The 19,815-nt window shown below is 45.0% G+C and overlaps 3 protein-coding genes across 7 annotated transcripts; 1 reads left to right on the top strand and 2 right to left on the bottom strand.

Annotated features, from left to right (window-relative positions):
• Nucleotides 1–147: 147 nt before the first annotated feature.
• On the top strand, nt 148–2,897 carry LOC6537539 (THO complex subunit 1). Its single transcript, XM_002098049.4, has 5 exons — nt 148–312; nt 383–1,066; nt 1,263–1,549; nt 1,609–1,911; nt 1,966–2,897. Exons 1-5 carry the CDS (start codon nt 235–237, stop codon nt 2,753–2,755), a joined length of 2,142 nt encoding a protein of 713 aa, XP_002098085.1. The 5' UTR covers nt 148–234; the 3' UTR covers nt 2,756–2,897.
• LOC6537538 (serine/arginine repetitive matrix protein 1) lies at nt 2,804–7,719 on the bottom strand. 5 transcript variants are annotated; one of them, XM_039375082.2, is made up of 5 exons: nt 7,465–7,719; nt 6,433–6,732; nt 3,592–4,143; nt 3,473–3,508; nt 2,804–3,411 (listed from the first exon to the last, which is right to left on the bottom strand). In XM_039375082.2, exons 2-5 carry the CDS (start codon nt 6,469–6,471, stop codon nt 2,902–2,904), a joined length of 1,137 nt encoding a protein of 378 aa, XP_039231016.1. In that variant the 5' UTR covers nt 6,472–6,732; nt 7,465–7,719; the 3' UTR covers nt 2,804–2,901. The 5 variants fall into 5 exon arrangements, with proteins under 5 accessions (XP_039231016.1, XP_039231015.1, XP_015048402.1 ...); XM_039375081.2 differs by lacking the exon at nt 7,465–7,719 and adding an exon at nt 6,880–7,123; XM_015192916.3 differs by lacking the exon at nt 7,465–7,719 and adding an exon at nt 6,919–7,123 and having other exon boundaries at nt 6,433–6,852.
• Nucleotides 7,720–8,027: 308 nt separating this feature from the next.
• Nucleotides 8,028–18,267, bottom strand: LOC6537537. Its single transcript, XM_002098047.3, has 4 exons — nt 17,322–18,267; nt 14,422–14,469; nt 13,299–13,688; nt 8,028–13,216 (listed from the first exon to the last, which is right to left on the bottom strand). Exons 1-4 carry the CDS (start codon nt 17,431–17,433, stop codon nt 12,765–12,767), a joined length of 1,002 nt encoding a protein of 333 aa, XP_002098083.1. The 5' UTR covers nt 17,434–18,267; the 3' UTR covers nt 8,028–12,764.
• Between the last annotated feature and the right edge of the window lie 1,548 nt (nt 18,268–19,815).

The following is a 19,815-nucleotide window of genomic DNA, read 5'->3' as shown; positions in this document are numbered from 1 at the left end:
TCTCAAAAACACGTTTATGAAATTCGCTAAAAGACTTATTTTAAAAACTGTAACGTTTCGTAACGTAAAGTAATGTATCGATTTGACATCGATATTTTGGTATTTAAGGTATTAATTGCGCTGCATTATATACTAAACAAAACGATCTGGCAGCACTAAGGGTGATGTTTTGATTGAAAAAACAAATTACTTTATGGTTTCTAGTTGCTGTCGGCAATTTTTATTTAAAGCAAAATGAGCACCGCCGTAGAAGTGGCCAACACGGCTCCGGGAAAGTTGGCCAACTACTTTGCGCTACAGACGTCCTTTGAGGTAAAACATTGTAGATGAACGTACCTTAAGCCGGCAAAGTTCGGATCTGATATTTAATAATAATTTGCAGAAAGCCCTTGAATTGGCCATCAAAGACGGCAACGTAGAACTGTTGGTAAAGGAGTACAACAGCTTTCCAGCCAATACCGAGCACGACAAGCGCTTACCCATGGACCATGCTTTCCGGGTGCTCCTGATGAATCGGCTGGATGACGATGTGAATCGCATTGGAGAGCTGGTGCGACTCTCCGTGGAAGCCACGCGGGCCGAGATTGTTTCTAACACCATACCCGTGGTGCTCCTGATCGACACCTTCGACGTGGTCACCTTGGACAAGTGCCAGAAGATATTCCAGTTTGTCGAGGAGATGGTGGAGGTATGGAAGGAGGAGATCTTTTTCGCCTCGTGCAAGAACAACATCCTTCGCATGTGCAACGACCTGCTGCGGCGACTTTCGCGCACCCAGAACACTGTCTTCTGTGGCCGCATCCAGCTCTTCCTCTCAAAGTTTTTTCCCTTCTCGGAGCGTTCTGGCCTGAACATCGTCTCCGAGTTCAACCTGGACAACTTTACGGAGTACGGTCTAGACAGCAAGGACCACGACGAAAGTGACAACAAGGAGCTGGAGGACACTGCTGAGGACATCCCTCTAAAGATCGACTACGATCTGTACTGCAAGTTTTGGTCGCTGCAGGACTTTTTCCGGAATCCCAACCAGTGCTACAATAAGGCGCAGTGGAAGATGTTCCAGATGGTGAGTAGCACATTGACGTGTTTTAAATTAGATTTTTTAAATCAAATTACAATTAAAATTTGCGAATAATCACTCTCTTTCAAAGAAGGATATTGCTTAATGTCGTTTCATAATAAGTGCAAAGTACGAAACGAAATGCACTTAAGTTTTTACATGTCTTATTAGAAGCCACTATATTGCAATTTTCCCCTTCCAGCACGCTGAGAATATACTACAGTCCTTCTCGAGCTTCAAACTGGAGGACGTGCGTCAAAGTAGCAGCGACAATGCGAGCGAGTCTGACCAAGCAATGGATGTGGACGAAGAGGCCGTTGACACTACGGCGGTGACCACCGTCATTAAAGCGAACCACTTCTTTGCCAAGTTTCTAACCAATCCTAAGCTTTTAGCTCTGCAGCTCTCTGACGCAAATTTTCGACGTGCCGTTCTGGTGCAATTTCTGATACTATTTCAGTACCTGCAAGTCAGTGTAAAGTTTAAAAGGTTAGTATAATAAAGAAAGTTTAGGGACTACGGTCAAACTTTAATGATTGTACTTTCAGTGATACTTATACTTTGACTGCAGACCAATCGGACTTTATTAAGGAAACAGAGACCCGTGTTTATAAATTGCTAGAGGAGACACCACCGTACGGTAAGCGGTTTTCGCGGACAGTGCACCACATGCTGGCCCGCGAAGAGATGTGGAACAACTGGAAGAACGAAGGCTGCAAGGAATTTAAGAAGCCGGAGGAACCAACTCCCAGCGAAGAGGATTTGAAGCCAATTCCGAATAAAAAACCACGACGCGCATTGGGCGATGCACTGCGCGATGCTTCCCGCAGCGGCAAGTTCTTTTTGGGAAAGTAAGTACCGATAGCAAGTCAAGCTAAATCAGTGCTAAAATAATTTATTTCCAGTGACAACCTAACACGTTTGTGGAACTACTCTCCAGATAACCTGCAGGCCTGCAAAAGCGAACAGCGTAACTTCCTACCGCTGTTAGAGACATATTTAGAAACGCCTCACGAAAAGGTAGATCCTGCATTTGAGTGGCGAGCACTGCGTTTGCTTGCGCGCCAGACTCCGCACTTCTTTACGTCGCTCTCTCAACCATCGAGCAAGATCTCCGATTATCTGGAGCAAGTGCGCAAACGTCTCATCCGGGACAAGGAGCCCAAACCAGCTGCCCTGTTATCCAGTAACTCTTCGGAGAACAGTTTTGGCCTGTCGGCCAACAACGCTCAAACGGAAGGCGAGCAGGATGCTACAGTCGCCCTTCAGGACGGTGAACCAGAGCAGGATCTTGAGGTAGAGGACAACGAACCTGTGGTGGAAGAAGTGGATGAGTTACCGTCGCACGAGAAACCCCTTATGGTTACAAAAGAGCACATCCAAGAGGTGGCGCCATTGATAGGCGAGCCATGGATGAAGGTGGGAAAGAAGATTGGGTTTACCAACGACGAGCTCCTCTTCTTTCAAATGGAGCATCCTACAGCGAACGTGGCCTGCGTTGAAATGCTGACAAACTGGATATCCGATGACGACGACGCCACTCTGGACAACTGGGCGTACATGCTAGAGGGATTGGAGATGAATAAGGCTGCCGAAGCGGTGAAGGCCATTATAGAGCGCGAAAAGTCCGGATCTACGGCCGCGCCACCCGTGCCTTCTGCCTCCGATAACGACGTAGAGGTGCTCTCCGATTAGCATGTCCAACCCCATGCCCAACCGACCATAGTTATAGGCTACTTTATATTCGTTTCAATCATCAAACTTCTTTATCACAAGTAAAAGTGTGGTCATGATCACTGTTATCAACCAGAGATCAGCGAATACCTATTCCCAATCACCCATCAACGCCTCTTTGTCGCGGGACCGTTCCGGGGCTTGTTGTGCACCATGTTAACGCACTTGGGGATATGCCGCTCTGCGGCCTGTTCGTTGAATCGGCGACCGCAGTGGGGACACTGGACGTAGTCTGGATTCTCCGAAGGCGGCGGCGGTGGCAGGTCGCTCAACTTACCGCCGCGCGCCAAGTGCAACTGAACCTGCTTGGCCGCTCTAATCGACTGAATAAAGTCCTCATGCTTCTTGCGCCAGTTGTTCTTCTTTACCCCTGTGGTCAGACCCTTCTGCTGGGCAGCACTACTGTACGTGGAACGTGTGCGATTGCCCTTTGACTTTTTGTTGAACGTCTCGGCTTCGGTGCCCTCGATCCGTTGCTTGGAGGCGTCGAATATCTTGCGTTTGGTGCTCACCATGCGCTGGCACACCGCCTCGTGCTTCGCCAAACGATCCGTGTTGAAGTGGCGTCTGCAATAGCGGCATAAAGCGGTGCCCTCTGGGATTGCCGACGTTGTGTCCTGGAAGCGAAGGGTATCCTTATTATACGCCTACTACACACAACTATTCAACGATACTCACCATGTTGACCTTTTTAACAGGGAATTTTGGCTCCGCCTTGTTGGAAACAGACATTAAATATATTTCCAAATATGTTAAGCTTGAGACTGACACCTCCGTGCCACGTTGATGCTACTCACCCGTCGAATAACTGGCGGAGAAACACGAGTGGCTGGCGGCGCAACAGCGGATCCTCCAGCTAATCGATTGGTCGTCTGAGCCTTGGGACTGCGTTGTGGAGGGGGAGAACGTTGGGGCAGCGTGACCTCCTGAGCTGGCGGTGTCTTCCGCGTGACCACGGGCTTCAGGTTCCGGTTCACTGTACTCCTTGGAGTGGCGAACTTATTGTTATTATTGCTATCGCTGGTAATCCTCCTGCCTGCATTGGGTGCATCCCGCACGGTCATGTCTGACACGCCCTTGACAAGACGCTGCATCGGTGGCTCTGGGCGAGATTTCGATGGGGCTGGTGGCGAGGGCAGAGTGCCGATCGGCTTGAGGGGATTACTGCGATCAATGCCCGCTCCGCGACGACGTTCGTCGAACATCTGCCGCACTTTCCCATTCCCGATCAACCTGGTGGTGGCGGCACTTGGCGCTCCAGTGGCCAGATTCTCGGCACTCGACTTCATGCTCATCAGCTCCCGTCTACGCAACTCCTGCTCCTGCTGTGTGCGCTGCTGGAAACGCATCTGAAATGGATTAAATTTGTTTTTACAATTTTCAGATGCTGCACTTCTTAATAGAATACACCGTTTTAAAAACCTAATAACCTTTGTAAAGTCTTTCTATCAGTAATTTGATTTTGTTAAAAACCTTATTTTAATTAACCCATTACTGCCAAGAATTTAAATTTTTTTTAAAAATACTGTGTGTGTTTAACCTTTTTTGAAAATACTTTCTAATTGGTTTATATTTCGGCTTACGGGTGCAGAATAAGTGCTGTTATTGCCACTAGGTGGCAGGTGACTCAAAGCCTCCATGAGGCGCCTGGCTGCCCAGGACTCGTTCAGCTTAAGGGGCAGGATGTGATCCTGGCCGAGCTCGGACTCGAAGTCGTACTGAAGGAGCTCTCCGTCTCCGTCCTCGTTCCCGTCCGTCGCTCGCAACATTCCGGGCCGGCGAGCGCGTGACAACTAAGCGCACGGGACTGGGGCTGGACATTAGCACGTCCACTTCCCACTTCCCCCATAGTGGAGTCATTAAGTGCACAGGTTTCGATGTGTTTGCTCGTCCATTGTGGCGATGGGAAGGTGTGTCACCCCCACTTATAGTGCCACCTACAGGCCCCAGCGAATAAATCCGTGCCCACTTACGTGCCGCCAGTACATAAAACCCCTAGCCACCCGACCCGCCTGTGCGAAGGAAACCCTATCCTGTTCGCGGAAACGGGTGGAGGAAGGGGCGATTGGTGTGGGTGTGGGTGTGGACGTGGAAGTGGTTGTGGGCATGCTCCTTCCGTTGTTGTCTCTCGCAACTAGTTCGCTTGTCTTCTGCCTCTGGTGTCCTGGTAGTGGCCTTCGAGCTCTGCCATGGCCACCTGGCAAGTTGTCCGAGCTAAAAAATGCAAGTCCTTTGTGTATATCGGACACTCGAGAAATCTTAGCTGGTTGTCCTTTTGTTTAGCTGCCCGTTTGTTTTTGTTGTCATTGGCTTGCAATAACAAAAAATCAATGACTGCAACGTTGCCAGGACACGGTCCACATGGGAATACATACGTACTCCCAACCGCCCTAGAACCACCTATAACAAATGCTCTCAGCAATTGTTGAATGCCGCCGAGGAAGAGCCGCGACCAGGTGGCAAAGGACCTTCGCATTGTCCTTTATCCGCACGCCCCTTTAGCGATAAAAATCGCGCGCTACTATTTTCCCAGGTACATTTTATGATTAATGAATTACTATTGCTGAATTACACTCTAAGAAAATTCGTAACTCTCAAAAACACTTTTAAGTGAGTGAGTGCACTTCGTTCTAAAGCGAAGCATCCAATTTAAGGTCAATATGGAATCAATGCACAGGAGCCTAACAAAACCTCTATAAATGTATTCTAATTTAAGTTAAGCAGTTTAGTTAATTTTAAAATCAATATTTATATTTTAATTACTTTTTGCAAGCAATCATTAATGTCATATAAATGTTTGTTGGTTTTTATTCGATTTACGAACGCGCACATGTGCATGTTTTCGCTCTTAATGTCAACCCTTTTTGGAAATTGCCCGTTAACACAGTGACGTATTGTGGCCAACACTAATTACGGCCAATTGTGTGAAAATGGTCTAGCTCCTTTTTGCTGTCGAACTCTCTGTTAGCAGTAAACGAAGGCGACAAAGTGTTCCCATTACCAATTAATAGCAGCGGCGAATACAATTAAATTAGCTGGCATTTTGCCTGGAAATCGAAAGAAACCGAAACAGAACTTCACCAAAAGCTACAGACCATATAGGGTTCCTCACGGAAATTAAAGTAGCTTTCTGCTTGCTATGCCATTAAGTATATGTATTTATACCCCTTACTCGTAGAGCAAAAGGGTATACTAGATTCGTTGAAAGGTATGTAACAGGCAAAAGGAAGCGTTTTCGACCATATAAGGCATATATATTTGTTTTATATTCAGGGTTAATAACCGAGTCGAGCTGGCCATGTCTGTCTGTCCGTCTGTCTGTCCGTTTGTCCGTCCGTATGAACGTCATTTGTTGTATAAGCATATTTCCTTACAAACGTTATATAAGAACTTTTGTATGTTGAATGTGGAATCCTCATTGGGTTTTTACCTTATTATTATTATTATTGACAAAAAAACGGTTTTTTAATCTTTAGAAGGACGGCTATGAATTAAGGCACTGCTCTTCATCGAAAGAGCTCGAAAACAAGCTCCACCAAAAACTATAGACCAAATATATTACGCTTATGCTGGAATATTTTTAGTTTATACGGATTAATACAGACCCTAATTCCGATTTGGGATTATAAATGACTAACCTGCATTTGCGCCAGCCTTGAGGAACCTTGTGACGCCATCGCCAAATGGAGTCTGTTTGATGAGATGGCAGTCGGTTGAATTCGATGCGATTCGATGCGGAGCTCGTGTGTGGGATTCGGCAGAGATAATGACGCGACTGAACTTGGCTCAGAGTGTTTGGCTGCCGCAGACCCGGCTCAGACTCAGTTCAAGTCGGAGACACTCCGGTGAGTCATCAAAGTTGGCACAAAGCAAACAAATCGTCGGCAGTAGCGGCCGCCAGAAGGCGTCAGTGGATGTGCTTGGACGTGGGTGGCAATCTGGAAGTGGAAATGGTAGTGGTAGTGGAAGCCGATAAAACCACTGAAACCGCTGAGATCGTGCCCAGATCAGGTCCCAAAGCCAGACTCAAACAGACAATTGTGGGCCGATGGGCGCTCCTAATACGGTGCGATCAATAAACAAACCAACTTAATTGAATTCACTTTAACTCGCCAAAAACATACAAGTTCGATGAAAGTCAACAATTATCGCTACGAGTATTTTATAAAACTACAAATCTAGACCGAAATAACTCGCGAAAGGTAGGAAAATGCGTTTGAAATTTGTCAGTAGATCTTATACACTATGTGGTGCCGAAATCTGAATCGTTTGCTTTCGATTGAATGGAATTTGGGCTGACAACTGAATAAAGGCAAACTGACTGAATAACTGACTGGATAAGCAAGGAGCTCCTACTGATGTAGACCTAATCAAAATGACTTATTATAAATTTATTATAAAATGACATTTCTTAGTCAACTAGTTTTCGAGTTCTCTGGACAAAGAGGTAAAGAAATAGCTGATAAACATAGTTTATTAAATTAAAATACTTCTTTTTGTACCAAAGCTATATGGGTAAGGGTGTACAAAAGCCGCCTTATACCATACCATTAATTTATGTATTTTTCGGCTTGTGACACACGTACTTTCGCGCTGACTAATCCCAAGTTTGCGCCGACTTTGTTTGTGTTTGGAGCTGCGATTTGCATACCCTGCGGAATCAAACTCACCTTCTTGCCAGCTGAATGGAGCAACGTGTGGCTCCGGACTGGGCCAGCTGGAGCTGGAGAGTGAAAACCGGGCACGCGAGTTTATTGACACACAATGGAGGCACTTAAACAAGGATTGAACTTTAGAGCCGAACCGCGAATTGGGTCACCGAAGCTAGATAGGTAGTGGCTCTTCTGTGGGCAACTGGCCAGCTGTTGATGGCCTGTAATTACGCATACGCCGTGTGTCTCGAGGGTCTGCGAGGAGCTCTGCGCTGGCGACTGTTTGCTTAGAAGTTTGTGCGCTAACTGAGACAAGATTCCGATTCTAAACTCAATCACACACCACACACTACACACCAAACCGATGACCGACCGAACCGAACAAGTGGCGAAGTTGGGGAACTCGACTGTTGCACCGCCAACTGATCTGTTCCATGGCTTTGGTTGTGGATGTGGATGTGGATGATGGCGTGTCGGGTAAGTCCAACTATCGGGTAGGAGCCCCTCTTTAATGCCCTTTGCCCAGAAATCCAGTGCACTGCACATACACATGTGCGTGCCGTAAAGAGAAACATGGCTGCTTTTTGTTTCTTTCTCTCAGATGTTGTTGCTAAACTTTATTTGTTTCTGCTTTATTTAACATTTATCAACGCTGACGCTTCGCAGATGTTTTCCGCCTTTTACTCTTCATCAACCCCTTTTGAAGTCATCGAATCAAAACATGGTTGACGTGTATTTTTAGCATACAATAACAAAGAATAATTAATCATAGTCGGGCGTTCAGTTTGAATGCTCTTCAAAATGTACATATTTCAAAATAATATCATAAAATTATGCATAATAATAAATATGCAAATCTTAACATTTTGAGCTTAATAAAATAATTCACAGGCTTGCAAAATCCCGCAAAATATATATTATAACGATAACCCAATCTGCTTACAGCTTTCATATTGAACTAATTTTCTGTCTGTTAATTAAAATTAATTAATACAATTTTGACTTGCCAATAGCAAAAATGATTTATGGGATATGCCAGAACTAATTAAGAAGTATCTAATTGGTTGAAATAAGTTATTACACATTTCATTGCAAAATTAAGATACAAATTCATTGAAATTAATTTTTACAGGGTATTTAGGCTTCGCATTTGGCTCGTTGGCTGATTCATTTAATGGCTTCATTGCTGTTCGCTTAGCGTCTATTTGCTCAACGTTTCATAATCATTTTTCGTACATTGTTCGCTTGTTTTGGGCTGCGGTTTTGAAACCATACATATGAGAGCGAACTGCGCCGCTCTCTTAACTTGGCCAACTGAGTTGGGCAGTTGGCCAAGAGAGTGGCAACACTTGCACCGGGCTCGAGTGGGTGTAACCCGAATCTGAAGAGATCTTGTGCTTCTGGCTGAATGGGTGTTAGTTAGTTGGTTAGTTTTTTTGTCGAGCTCGGCGGCGTCTGGCGAGTAAACGTCTACAAAGTATATTTATAGACATAGACACATCTATAGAATAACGTGATTACTTCGCTAGTTTCTGTTCTGTGTGGAAACTGGAGGTACTCGATCCACATTAAAAGATCCCGACTTGGCCACTTGGCTGGTGGTTGGAGTGGAGGTGGTTCGAGAACTTAGACCAACTTATGTAAATATGTGGGTACTATGCACACACCTATGAATATGCTTGTATAATTTGTATAATTTGTCTCCTGCGTAGGTCGATAAGTGCGCTGCCGTGCTAAGTCGCCTCGCTTGGTTCCCAATAACAGCTAATTCCGACGCAGTCGGTTTACAATTTGAATACGGTTAACAATGACACGGCAATTCAATATCAATTTCAATTTCAATTTCAATTCAACATCAACATCAACGACACTGATAACAAGCAACGCGAACTTACTAGTATAATTGTGAGTTGCTGCTGCGACCGCCGGGGCGTATACGCAACGTCTGCCGAGATTTCCGGATGGCGGGAGGCCCGCTTCCGCTTCCGGTTGCCCTCGGTAGTTTAAAGTTGCTTGAGGGCGCCCCCCAGGCGGATCGTCTGATTTCCGTTCTACAATTTCATAATTTCATAATTCGGTAACATCAAGATCGGCTTGCACACCTGCTTTGCACCGATTATACCTATATCTAGGATACTACTACTCGTATTCACAGTTCAGCCGACCGCTGAAAATGCGCAGCACAATAAAAACGGGTGTATCTCGCTCGATTCGCGCTCGTAAGTGGGTGTCTGTATACTCTATACATATACATATACATATACTCTATATATACGGTTGTTCAGCTAACATCGGAAATGCAGTTTAAGTGTACAATTATGCTACAAAAATTGCCTCTAAAGTATACTTTGGTTTTGCGTTTGCTTAATTTCCGTTTTAAAACATCCATGTTTTTTGCTATTACTATAGTTTCGCTTTAGATTTCGGTGTTTCTAATAAAGTTTACAAAAATACTTCTCGGTACAACTGAAGAGCTTGGGGATTGACATTTAATTGAAGCTTGACCTGGCTATTGGCCTCAATCGAATGTGAACTTGTTTGGTTATGTGTGTGTTTTTTTTAGATTAGTTAAGTTCACGGAGCCCTTAAGGATTCTATGCTGGACGTGCTAGGACTATGCCATACAAGCCATCCTCGGTACTTTTTTTTGTTTTGCTGCCTACCCAGGGCTTAAATAATTTACATACATTATTTAATCCAGTTTGCCTACATGCGTATGCGTGATTGTCCAAGGTTGATTTACTTTACGTTTATTTTCGTTTTGTTTACCATTTGTTTTTGGGTATTGGTTTGGTTTGGTTTTGGTTTTGCGGTTCAACTCGCTCGCTAACAAATTCCGAATTCGATTTCAATTTCGATTCGGCTAGGCTTCAGACTAAAACATTGTGGTGAGGATATCCTTAATATGTTCCTAACGCTCCCCCGAATCCTAACGCCCGCTCCTAAATCGCTCGGTATCTAGAACTATAAGCCAACATTCAATGCGCTCTAATTTAACGTCTAAACGACAATTGCTTAAGTCTTTTAGTCTACATATAATTATGTTACGTGGCGGGTTCTATATTACGTACGTTTCTAATGCTGCCGATCGCCTATAGGTATTGTGTATTGTATACATGCAGATACATTACATATGCGTAGACACCATAAAGGATTTGTAGCGGGTGATGAGTATGATAGCTAAGGCTGTGGGCTCAGGTTAGGGTTTCCGTTTCCGGTAACGGTTCCGGTTCCGGTTTTGTTTCCTATTTCGATTCGTGTAGCTTGACTTTGATTACTGTTGTACATAAATATATAGTGGTTTATAAGTATACGCACACGTACAAGGACATGCAACAGATGCGCAGGGACTGGAGTGTCCTTTTACCCGTATTTTACATAATATTCGCGATGCTATGCTTCAGCGCTATGCAACATTTCGAAAACCTGCACTTTCTTACGGTACGTACATACATACATCTATCATATTTATCATATTGTATGTGTGGCTCTAACGGGCGCCCGACTTATCCTAGATTCTATATACCCTAACATAGTTACAATTACAGTTTTCTCAAGGTGTTCGTAGCGGCGTTTCCCTTTCGCACATGACGTGTCGAAAGTTTCTCAAAATCAAATTCAAAATCGAATCGATGGGGGTGATTACTGGTGATTACTGGTGATTCCGCTCCCAAATGTCCGTGATAACTAATGGACTCTTAACACTAATTACTCGTGCATACACATTTGCTTGCACATCATTTGCCTTATGCTCGGTGCTTTTTCCTGGGCTGCTAACTTGTCTCTGTGTTTCGTTTGATTTATTTTATAAACTTTACATCAGTACGGGTGGGTATGTCGATCTGAGTGAGTTAGTTTCGAAAACCAATCTAACAATCGGATGCCTTAGGTGCTAACACTTACACTAGGCTGTGTGGCTGTTTTACGAATAGAGTTTGTTTTTTACCTTGTTAATTACTTGTTATTTACCTGGTTTTCCTGTTTACTATCATTTCTGTTTAACATGCTATATAAAAATTGCTATGCGCCACTTTAAATATATCCTCGGGGGTTGTCTCCCTTTTTTTTTGTTTTTGTGTGTTTATCTTTTACACAATTATTTTAAATTTGAATCGATTTCTCGATCGACTTATTTAACGCGCACTGTATCTGTATAAATGTTTCAAAAATTTGCACACAAAACTGGGTTTGGCTGGGAACGCGGGGTGTGGGTTTTTCATCTGTTTCCGGATTCTGTTTGCGGTTAATATTATCGATTTCAAAAATTCTAGAAAATCATGGCAAAACAATTTGAAAAGAGTTTTCATTACAAATTGCATCAATATAAATTTCAAAAGTCTCAAAATACACAAAAGTATTTCAATCTCTTGCGGTTGTTGTTTTCTCGTTATTAATTTAGTTGTCCCCTTGTGTCTGTCTATCTGCATTATTTATTGTAATTTCTTCGCTCGTCGAGTGCGAAAATATTTTTTGTAGCCTACTTATATGCGCGATGCAAAAATGTTTTCGCATTTGAAATGCTTGTGGTTGCAACTGCAACTGCAACTGCAAATGCGATTGCGACTGCGACGGCTGATTGCGGTTGTGTGGGTGGCTGAATGTGGTGCTGTGGCCAGTGGGCGGTGGGTGGTGGGTGGCAGTTGGCATATGTGGGTCGGGAGTTGGCGAGTATGCGGCTTAACACACTCATGTATATGGGAAATACACAGACACACGTGTATCAACCACAGCTGCGGCCATAGTAGTACTGGCATTTGTAAAATATTTAATTTGTAAATAAATTTCGACTCAATTCGGTCGTTTTAAAATGCTTAAATTTGTTTAATAAATTCTAATATTCAAAAAATTTATTCCAAATTTTTAGCGAACTAAAGAATTATTTTTTTTGGTATTTTTGGGAAACAGTTTTGTTAAGCTAAAAAATAATATAACTCTAAAGTTTAAGGAATTGGAATCTTGACTCCATGTCATGATGGCGAATCGAAATATGCTTGGCTACTTTTTTGGCCGCAGCTGTAGACACACCTACATATGCCAAACTATGTATATATAATTCAGCACACTGAGGAAAATCGGGGTTAGTTGTGCAATGAGGTACAATGAACAAGGACGATGGTGCATATACGCAGCGCGCGGTTTCCCTTACATTTAGGAACACCTAAAACTCTGAGGGTAACGAAAGCACTGTTTAATATTAAATACTACCCAAGCGACTACCAGTTGCTGAGTTTCCTCCAATCGAAGACAAAAATGTGCAAATGGCAAGGAGGAATGGGTCCTGCGCGCCGTGTGGATGAACATGTTATGATATAGGAAGTTTAGAATATGAAATCACCGCAGTCCATGGCATAGTCGAAATCCTCGCCACCGATGTCATCCACGCCCGACGAGTGAAAGTCGAAGCCGCCGATGTCGGTGTGGTACACTGCTCCGCTGCAGGAGGTGTCGATCAGGTTAGTGCAGTGGGTGGTGGGCAGGGCGTGCAGGGTGAAGGTGTCCTCGCACTGCGACCAGGTGAGTCCGCCGCTCCAAACGCCGTTGGGCAGTGTGGCCCATCCCCATCCGTGGCCCCAGGGCAGGGCGCAGGCCAGCGAGGCCTTTGAGTCCGGTTTTTTGCTAAGGATGGCCACCGCCGCGTCGCTCTTCACCAGCGGATCCTGGGTCTGCCGGTACAACTTCGTGGAAATCGCCGTTGAGCAGCGGTGGTGTTTACTGCCGCTGGCTCCGTGGGACGCCGCCTTGCGCTGCTTTACCTCCGACTGGGTGGCCGCTTCATAAAGAAATTGGAAATTTTGCCAAGATTATTTAATTTTTTACTTTATATATTATATATAATAGGAGGATATACTCACGTCGAATGCGCACCAGCGGACGTCGGAGCACGTTCATCAGGTGCGGCTTGTCCACCACCAGCTCGATTTGAGGTGGCGGCGGCAGCGTCTTGGTAATCGCATCGATCCAGTCGCTCACCTCCTCCTCCGACTTGGCCAGCATCCAGTAGACCTTCGATCGCTTGCGCTGCGATCCAAGGGCAATCAACTGGGACACATTCACACCCGCCGGCAACGGCGGACGACGAGGTATCTGGCCGGTCCAATGAGCAATGGCCAGCATCTCGGGCGCCTCCTTCACCAGAATCTTACCCGTCGGAGAGGAGCGTCCCGGCTCCGTGAACCAGGCCATGGTCGAGTCGTCGTACAGCACCACCCATTCCTCCGCCCAGCGGTTCCAGAACATTTGCTCTGTAAAGGCATAAATAATATTTATTTTAATTATTATTCTAACTTAAAGAGTATCAAAATGTGCGCCTTAGCAGCTTAGTCGCTGTTCCTGTGTTTTATGAGTATATTGCTCTCGATTAATTTGCCCCAGGAACTCCACACAAATTGTTTAGGACATGAATCTCCATCCAGGACAGCAAACATGACAATGACACATCCATGCCGCTGCCAAATCGTGAGTAATTATGCTTGAATGTGACCCCGAAATGATTACACCCCATTCCCTATGCAAGGACCGCATCCATCTAACTCATCATCCTGTTGCGTCCGAGTTGCGAGGACTGCTGCTGTTGTGCTGATTTGACAGATTGTTTTCTCTTCCAAGGGTTCTGGTTCAGAGCCTACCGTGCTGTCAGTCAGAAAAAGGGTTTAAATCGTGCTTTGAAGGTCCTGTAAATGCTACTACTACTACTCTTGCCGCAGATGAATTCCTCTTCAAAAGAGTTAGTTATTTACTTTAGATTGCGACAGTTTTATAAAATATACAATGAAAGTATAATTCAGAAATAAAAGGTCTTAACACGGCTAATAGCTGTTATATCGCTTACTCAGATAATAATAATAGTTTGATTGAAATATCTGTCGATTGTGTCATTATGTTCACTAAGTTTAAGCTATACTAGAGTCAGGACTAAGTTTAAGCTACTAAAGTCAGGACTAAGTTTTAGCCATACTAAAGTCAGGAGATACTTACTTTTGTAGCGCAGTAGATAGCCTCCCTTGATTTGTTTTCCGCCAGTGCCTGCGAAAAGAATGGAATTTATGGAGTGAGTGCCAAGTGGGGAAAGTTCGCAAGCAAATCAAAGGGAATCTAGTCCATCTAGTCCGCATCCACTGGCCGGTGCCCATAGCCCAATATCCTGTACCCAGATGCCAGTCGTCACACGATGCCACTAATTGAACCAGAATCAAGGTCTGCAGCTGGAGCCCATTTCCCATTCAGGTGCTTCTTCCCCTTTCGTCGCCATTCGAAATTGCCGGAGTTGCGAATTTCAAGTGTAGGCGAGTCCAGGTTGCGACTGGTTGCGCCGGATAACGAATGGCGAAAAACGAAACACGGAATTTCAACGCCAGCAACTTAATCAGCCAGTTGCAGTTCCTCTGCCCTGTTCTCTGCCTGGTCTCTCATTTCAAATTCATTACCGTTGGTATCCCATTTATTTGGTCAAGTATCGAGAGTCGAAAGCGAGGGCAGAAGGAGCAGACGGAGTGGAGATTCGGGAGACGGAGGAGCGGAGTGGACTGCTGCAGGATTTGGGCTAGTGGCAAACACAACGCTTGCGGTGCACTGAATTAATTATTTCAATAAAGATCCGAAGCCATTTGACACCTTTGTCATCAATGAGGAGTTAAACACAAAGTGTTAAATTTACTTCAATTAATTTATAATTAATAAATATATTTTATAATCTGCTTGCACTATTATTATCTCGCCAATTGTTACAACTTTTAGTACGTGAATGAAGTCTAAATAAAACCAGAGAGAACGCTATAGTCGAGTTCCCCGACTATCTGATATAGAATATATTTAATAAATCCGTCAAGCATAATAATTTATCTTGCTTTCATTGCGATAAGTGAAAAAAATCTTAAATTTCTCTTTGTTCCAAATATCTGATAGGCGTTTAAATGTGCCCCGGGTGATATTCTTGTAGTTTCGGATTTGAAGGACCTCTCTGGCACTTTTTCCGCGCTCGACCAATCGAAAAGTTGCCTTTGCAGCAAACTGATTACGACCAAAGTGAATGCAATGGGCCTCTACGACATTTGAAAAACTCTCGAAGCTCGGCCTGCGAAAAAACGCCGCTTGCCCTCAAAAGGGTCTGCATCTGAACATCCTTTCCCTGCGACCTATGTGATTTGTATACACATTAAGAAATATATTTTCTATTGTATGCTTATTTATAAACCATTAGACAATTTCTATTTACTTTAATAATAGATGCGGGCTATGGAAAAAACAAAAGAGAACTGTTTAGCTAAGTGCCTCAGCTATCAGATAGCTGTTATTCTGCAACTGAATGATTCGGAAAATACCTGGAAAAAGTCGGAATTTTGTAATTGGCAAGCTAAAGGAGGTCTTCCTTCTACCTGTTATATACTTTTCAATGAATCAAGTTGATACTCACTCGTAGAGCAACACGGGCAAGTAAACGCATAGAGTAAACGGGTATAAAAAACCAAGTATGTAACTTAAACACATTTTACAAAGTCAGTCCAGTCTTAGTCCCAATAATATGTTGCCAGTGTAGGAGAAGCAAACAAATAGCAGACGACTACGATAGACGCAGTCCAAGTGTCGACGGAGATGATGAAAGGATAAGGTCGGAAGTGGGGCTGCCAGGGGCAAGGGACTTTGGCATATTTGTTGCATTGGTGTTGGTGAGAGGACGAGCTCGCCGAAGGACACCGCCTTGCTTGTGTAAGAAGGCAGGCGATGCAAGGCAGCGGATATCATCATGTGCGCCACTTCAGTGCACGCACACAACCAACCACATGTAGCCATGCATGCACACGCGCACACACAGCCGCACTTGCTTGTGGACATTCTGCATGCTGGCATCCTTGCATCCTTGCTACATCCACATCCACATGACAAATCAGCTAGAATTGCAAGTGGCTGCCACAGCCAAGGAAACCCTGCCCACTCCCCTCTTGGATTCCCACCGTTCGCAGTGGTCCGAAGACGAATCCGAAGGCGAGGACAGCGACAAACGTGTACAGACATAATTGCTGGCCTGTCTAGATGTAAAAGTGAAAAAAGTGAATAAAGTGAATAAAGGGCTGGGATATACACTAAAGGACACTCGCGGAAAATGTTTATGCAGGACGTATGTGTTTACGTATGATTAATTTTATCATTTTTAAGGTAGGACCTGGAGTTACAGACAACACTTTCCACTAAAACAAAACCTTTACATATATGCCTATATTTGATAGAATTTATATAACAAGTTCATCTAGTTGTGTTATTCATCTCTTAGAGATTCCTCCGAGTGCAAGCGCATATCTTATGCATGCGACGAACTGCATCAGCTTGGCATCCTGGGCCTCGACTCGTTTTCAGCAAATACACATACGTATGTCCATGTGGGGCTTGGGGCGATATGGGCTCTGCTGTGGTCTCTACTTAATGATTTAATGCAGAGCACACACACACACAGACAGAGACAGAGGCACACACACACGCGCTGGGTAATGGGCGTGGCACTGTCAACAATTGCAGCATAATGAAACCGCATACTGGATTCCGCTTGATAGGTTAAACGCAGGAGTGGGTCAGGATGTGGCCTGAAAGGACGCAGGATGCAGGGATGCAGGGAGGGGGTGTGCAAGAGAAAGTATCAGACGGGCGCGCAGCTGCGCCTGTGTGCGAATTCATTGAGAAAAATAAGCAGCTGGGAGGGGCCAAAAATGCTGCTGGTGGAGAGGGGGCGGGACGGGGCTTTTGGGGTGGGGCAGCAAAAACGAGTTCAAGGGTTTTCCGCTAAATGAGGGCACGCCGACTGCCGACTTCGGGGCGAATTTCGGTTTGGGTTTCAGTCTCGTTTCGGTTTCACTTTCTGCCCCAATCTTCCTGCTATCCCCACTTACCCATCACTTGGGGCTGCTGCAACTGCTGCATCTGCTGCGACTGCGAATGGTGCATGAACGAGATGTCCGGATCCTCACTCCGCGACTTAACTTTGGTGCACATGGAGAACATCTTGGCGTACTTCTTCTGTTCCTTCCGCTTTTCCTTGATAATTGGCTCTTGGCAGCTTTGTTGTTCTGGCGGTTGTCGTGCAGTATTGGTAGTTTAATTGATTTTGTTGCCGTGCGGCTCGATTGGCAGATTCCCGGGCTCCAGGTTGCTTTCTCGAGCTCGCTTTCGCAGTGAAAGTGATGTCAGCACCAGGCTCGAGTTATCAGGCACTCGCACACACCCACGCAAACTCTCACGCACAGCGGCACACTAATACCACAGCACAGCGAAACACCGACACAGCGACACACCTACACACAGACACACAGCGAAGGGAAAGTGCTTTCCCTTTTTCTTTTTTTTGCGTTAAATTTTCCCGATTCTCGTGGCTCTTTAGGACTTTAGCAACGACTGTTTGTCGAGAAGTTGTTGTTGCGATAGCTGGAAATTAATGGATTTGCATTACTGACACTGACATCGCTAATTAGATTTCCGATTTTTCGATTTGTTGCTCTGCCGCCGAGGTATCTGCTTCTCTCGCATCCGCGTCCACCAAGTGGACCACGAACATGGACGCCTTATGAATAGCGATGCTCTGCCGTCTGTCCAGTTGGCCAGTTAATCGGTTGCAGCTGGGTCAGTTGTCAGTGGAGCAATGGAGCATTGTGGTGACAGTTGCTGTAGTTGTAGTTGTTGGATGCTGCGGATCAAAGGGCAGGGCTCCTGTTCTCTTGTGGCTACAGCTACTCTGTCTGCTCTGCTCTGCTCTGCTGCTGATGGTGCTGTAGGTTTCGGTGGTTCAACTGCTGCCCGCTGCACACCTCTGCTGGGTTAGACGGCCGAAACTCGACTGGCGAGCTTGGAATTCAAGCATCGAGAATCCGAGCTCCTCCTGCCGAGAGCTCGCCTTTCGGTTCGGTTCGGTTCGGTTTGTTACGCTTCGGTTTGGTTCGGTTCGGCTAGGACTAGGACAACACTTGAGCGCCAGACGCAGGCGGCGATGCTGCTGGTGGTGTCCTTCAACGTCCTACAGCAACAACATAAGCGAACCCACCAACAGATGACAGGCAGCGTGGCTTCTTTCACTCATCTACCCAACTTTCTCCCGAGCTTTTTTCATACCTCTCTTTTTCTCTTATTTTTTTTTTGATGGTGCGTCCGTGTTAGTAGGTTACCCAGCCAGCCAGCCAGCCAGCATCACCCATTTCCCCTGTCATCGCTGTCCATGTTTATTTGGCAACCCACTGCGACTCCGGATGGGGTGGCAGCATCTGTTCCGCCCGGCGATAATCGGTAATAATGCGCTCTGCCACTATTCAAATGGGCGGCGAGTAAATAAACAGTACTTAGCACCGTTTGAACACTTTCTGAGCTCCGAAAATTTTACAGGACGCAGCTGTCGTCGCAAAAATAAAAAAAAGGAATCCTGCCGGGAGTGGAGCTGTCGGGCAGTGGGCAATTGCCACCCCAATTCCTTGGGCTGCACCACGGCGTTTTAATTAGCTTCATTTGATTTTAAGTAGTGCCCAATGGCGATGCAAAGTGTCTCCACACGGCGTATGAGCGATATGTGGGATATGCTGATGGAAATCATATAACACATGCTGGTGCTGCTGTTTTCACATTAAGACTAGATATCAATGTTCATCTGAATATGTTCCTATGCTCGTTCTCAATTTTAGTTTGGAAACTTTAAGCTCCGTGTTAAGCACATAAGTAGTTAAATATCCCTCTTAAGAATAGCATTGGTTTAAGATATGAGCAATCTTAGTGGGCAAATGTTTGACTAACGCGTGCCGAAAACAAAATTTAAATAGTTATACCGTCCAACAGCAGTAATCGTCTTTTAGAACAAATTTTTAAATTTTTTTTAAGAAAAATCTCTTTATTTCTCGTATTTTGCCATCCTAGCTCTTGGCAGCTGCAGGACTCCCGCTTTGCTGGCGCGTTTTTTTCTGAGTCAGTACCTCCATTTGTTGAGAAGGGATCCGATTGCAAAGAACTGCCACCTGCCAGCAATTTACCTGTGGTATGTGGGTGTAGTTCATGTCGCCCTTCAATGCGAGCTGCCTGCCTTCCCAGCGCTTTGTTGACGATCCACGTACTGGCATCGACGTGGACGGGTTGGATGGGAGGTGGCCAAGCCCAACCTCCTCGTGAGCCTGAACCTGAAATCACTTAATCAGTTTATGCAGCACAAATTTGCCCAGGCAAAGTGGGCTTGGTATAGGTAAAAGGTTTAATTAGTATTTTGCATTGCCTTCGCTTTGGCTTTCGAACACAAAGCCTTTGCAAGTGGCATTCTTAAATTGTTCTTTTATTATTCACGAAATTTAACTTTTTTAGAACCAAGTGATTCGATTTTTTGTGTGGTAATCAAAGGAATTCAAATATTTCGGTATA

The sequence above is a fragment of the Drosophila yakuba genome, chromosome 3R, assembly GCF_016746365.2.
Source record: "Drosophila yakuba strain Tai18E2 chromosome 3R, Prin_Dyak_Tai18E2_2.1, whole genome shotgun sequence".
Classification (NCBI taxonomy): domain Eukaryota; kingdom Metazoa; phylum Arthropoda; class Insecta; order Diptera; family Drosophilidae; genus Drosophila; species Drosophila yakuba.
This window is presented reverse-complemented; position numbering and strand designations above follow the sequence as displayed.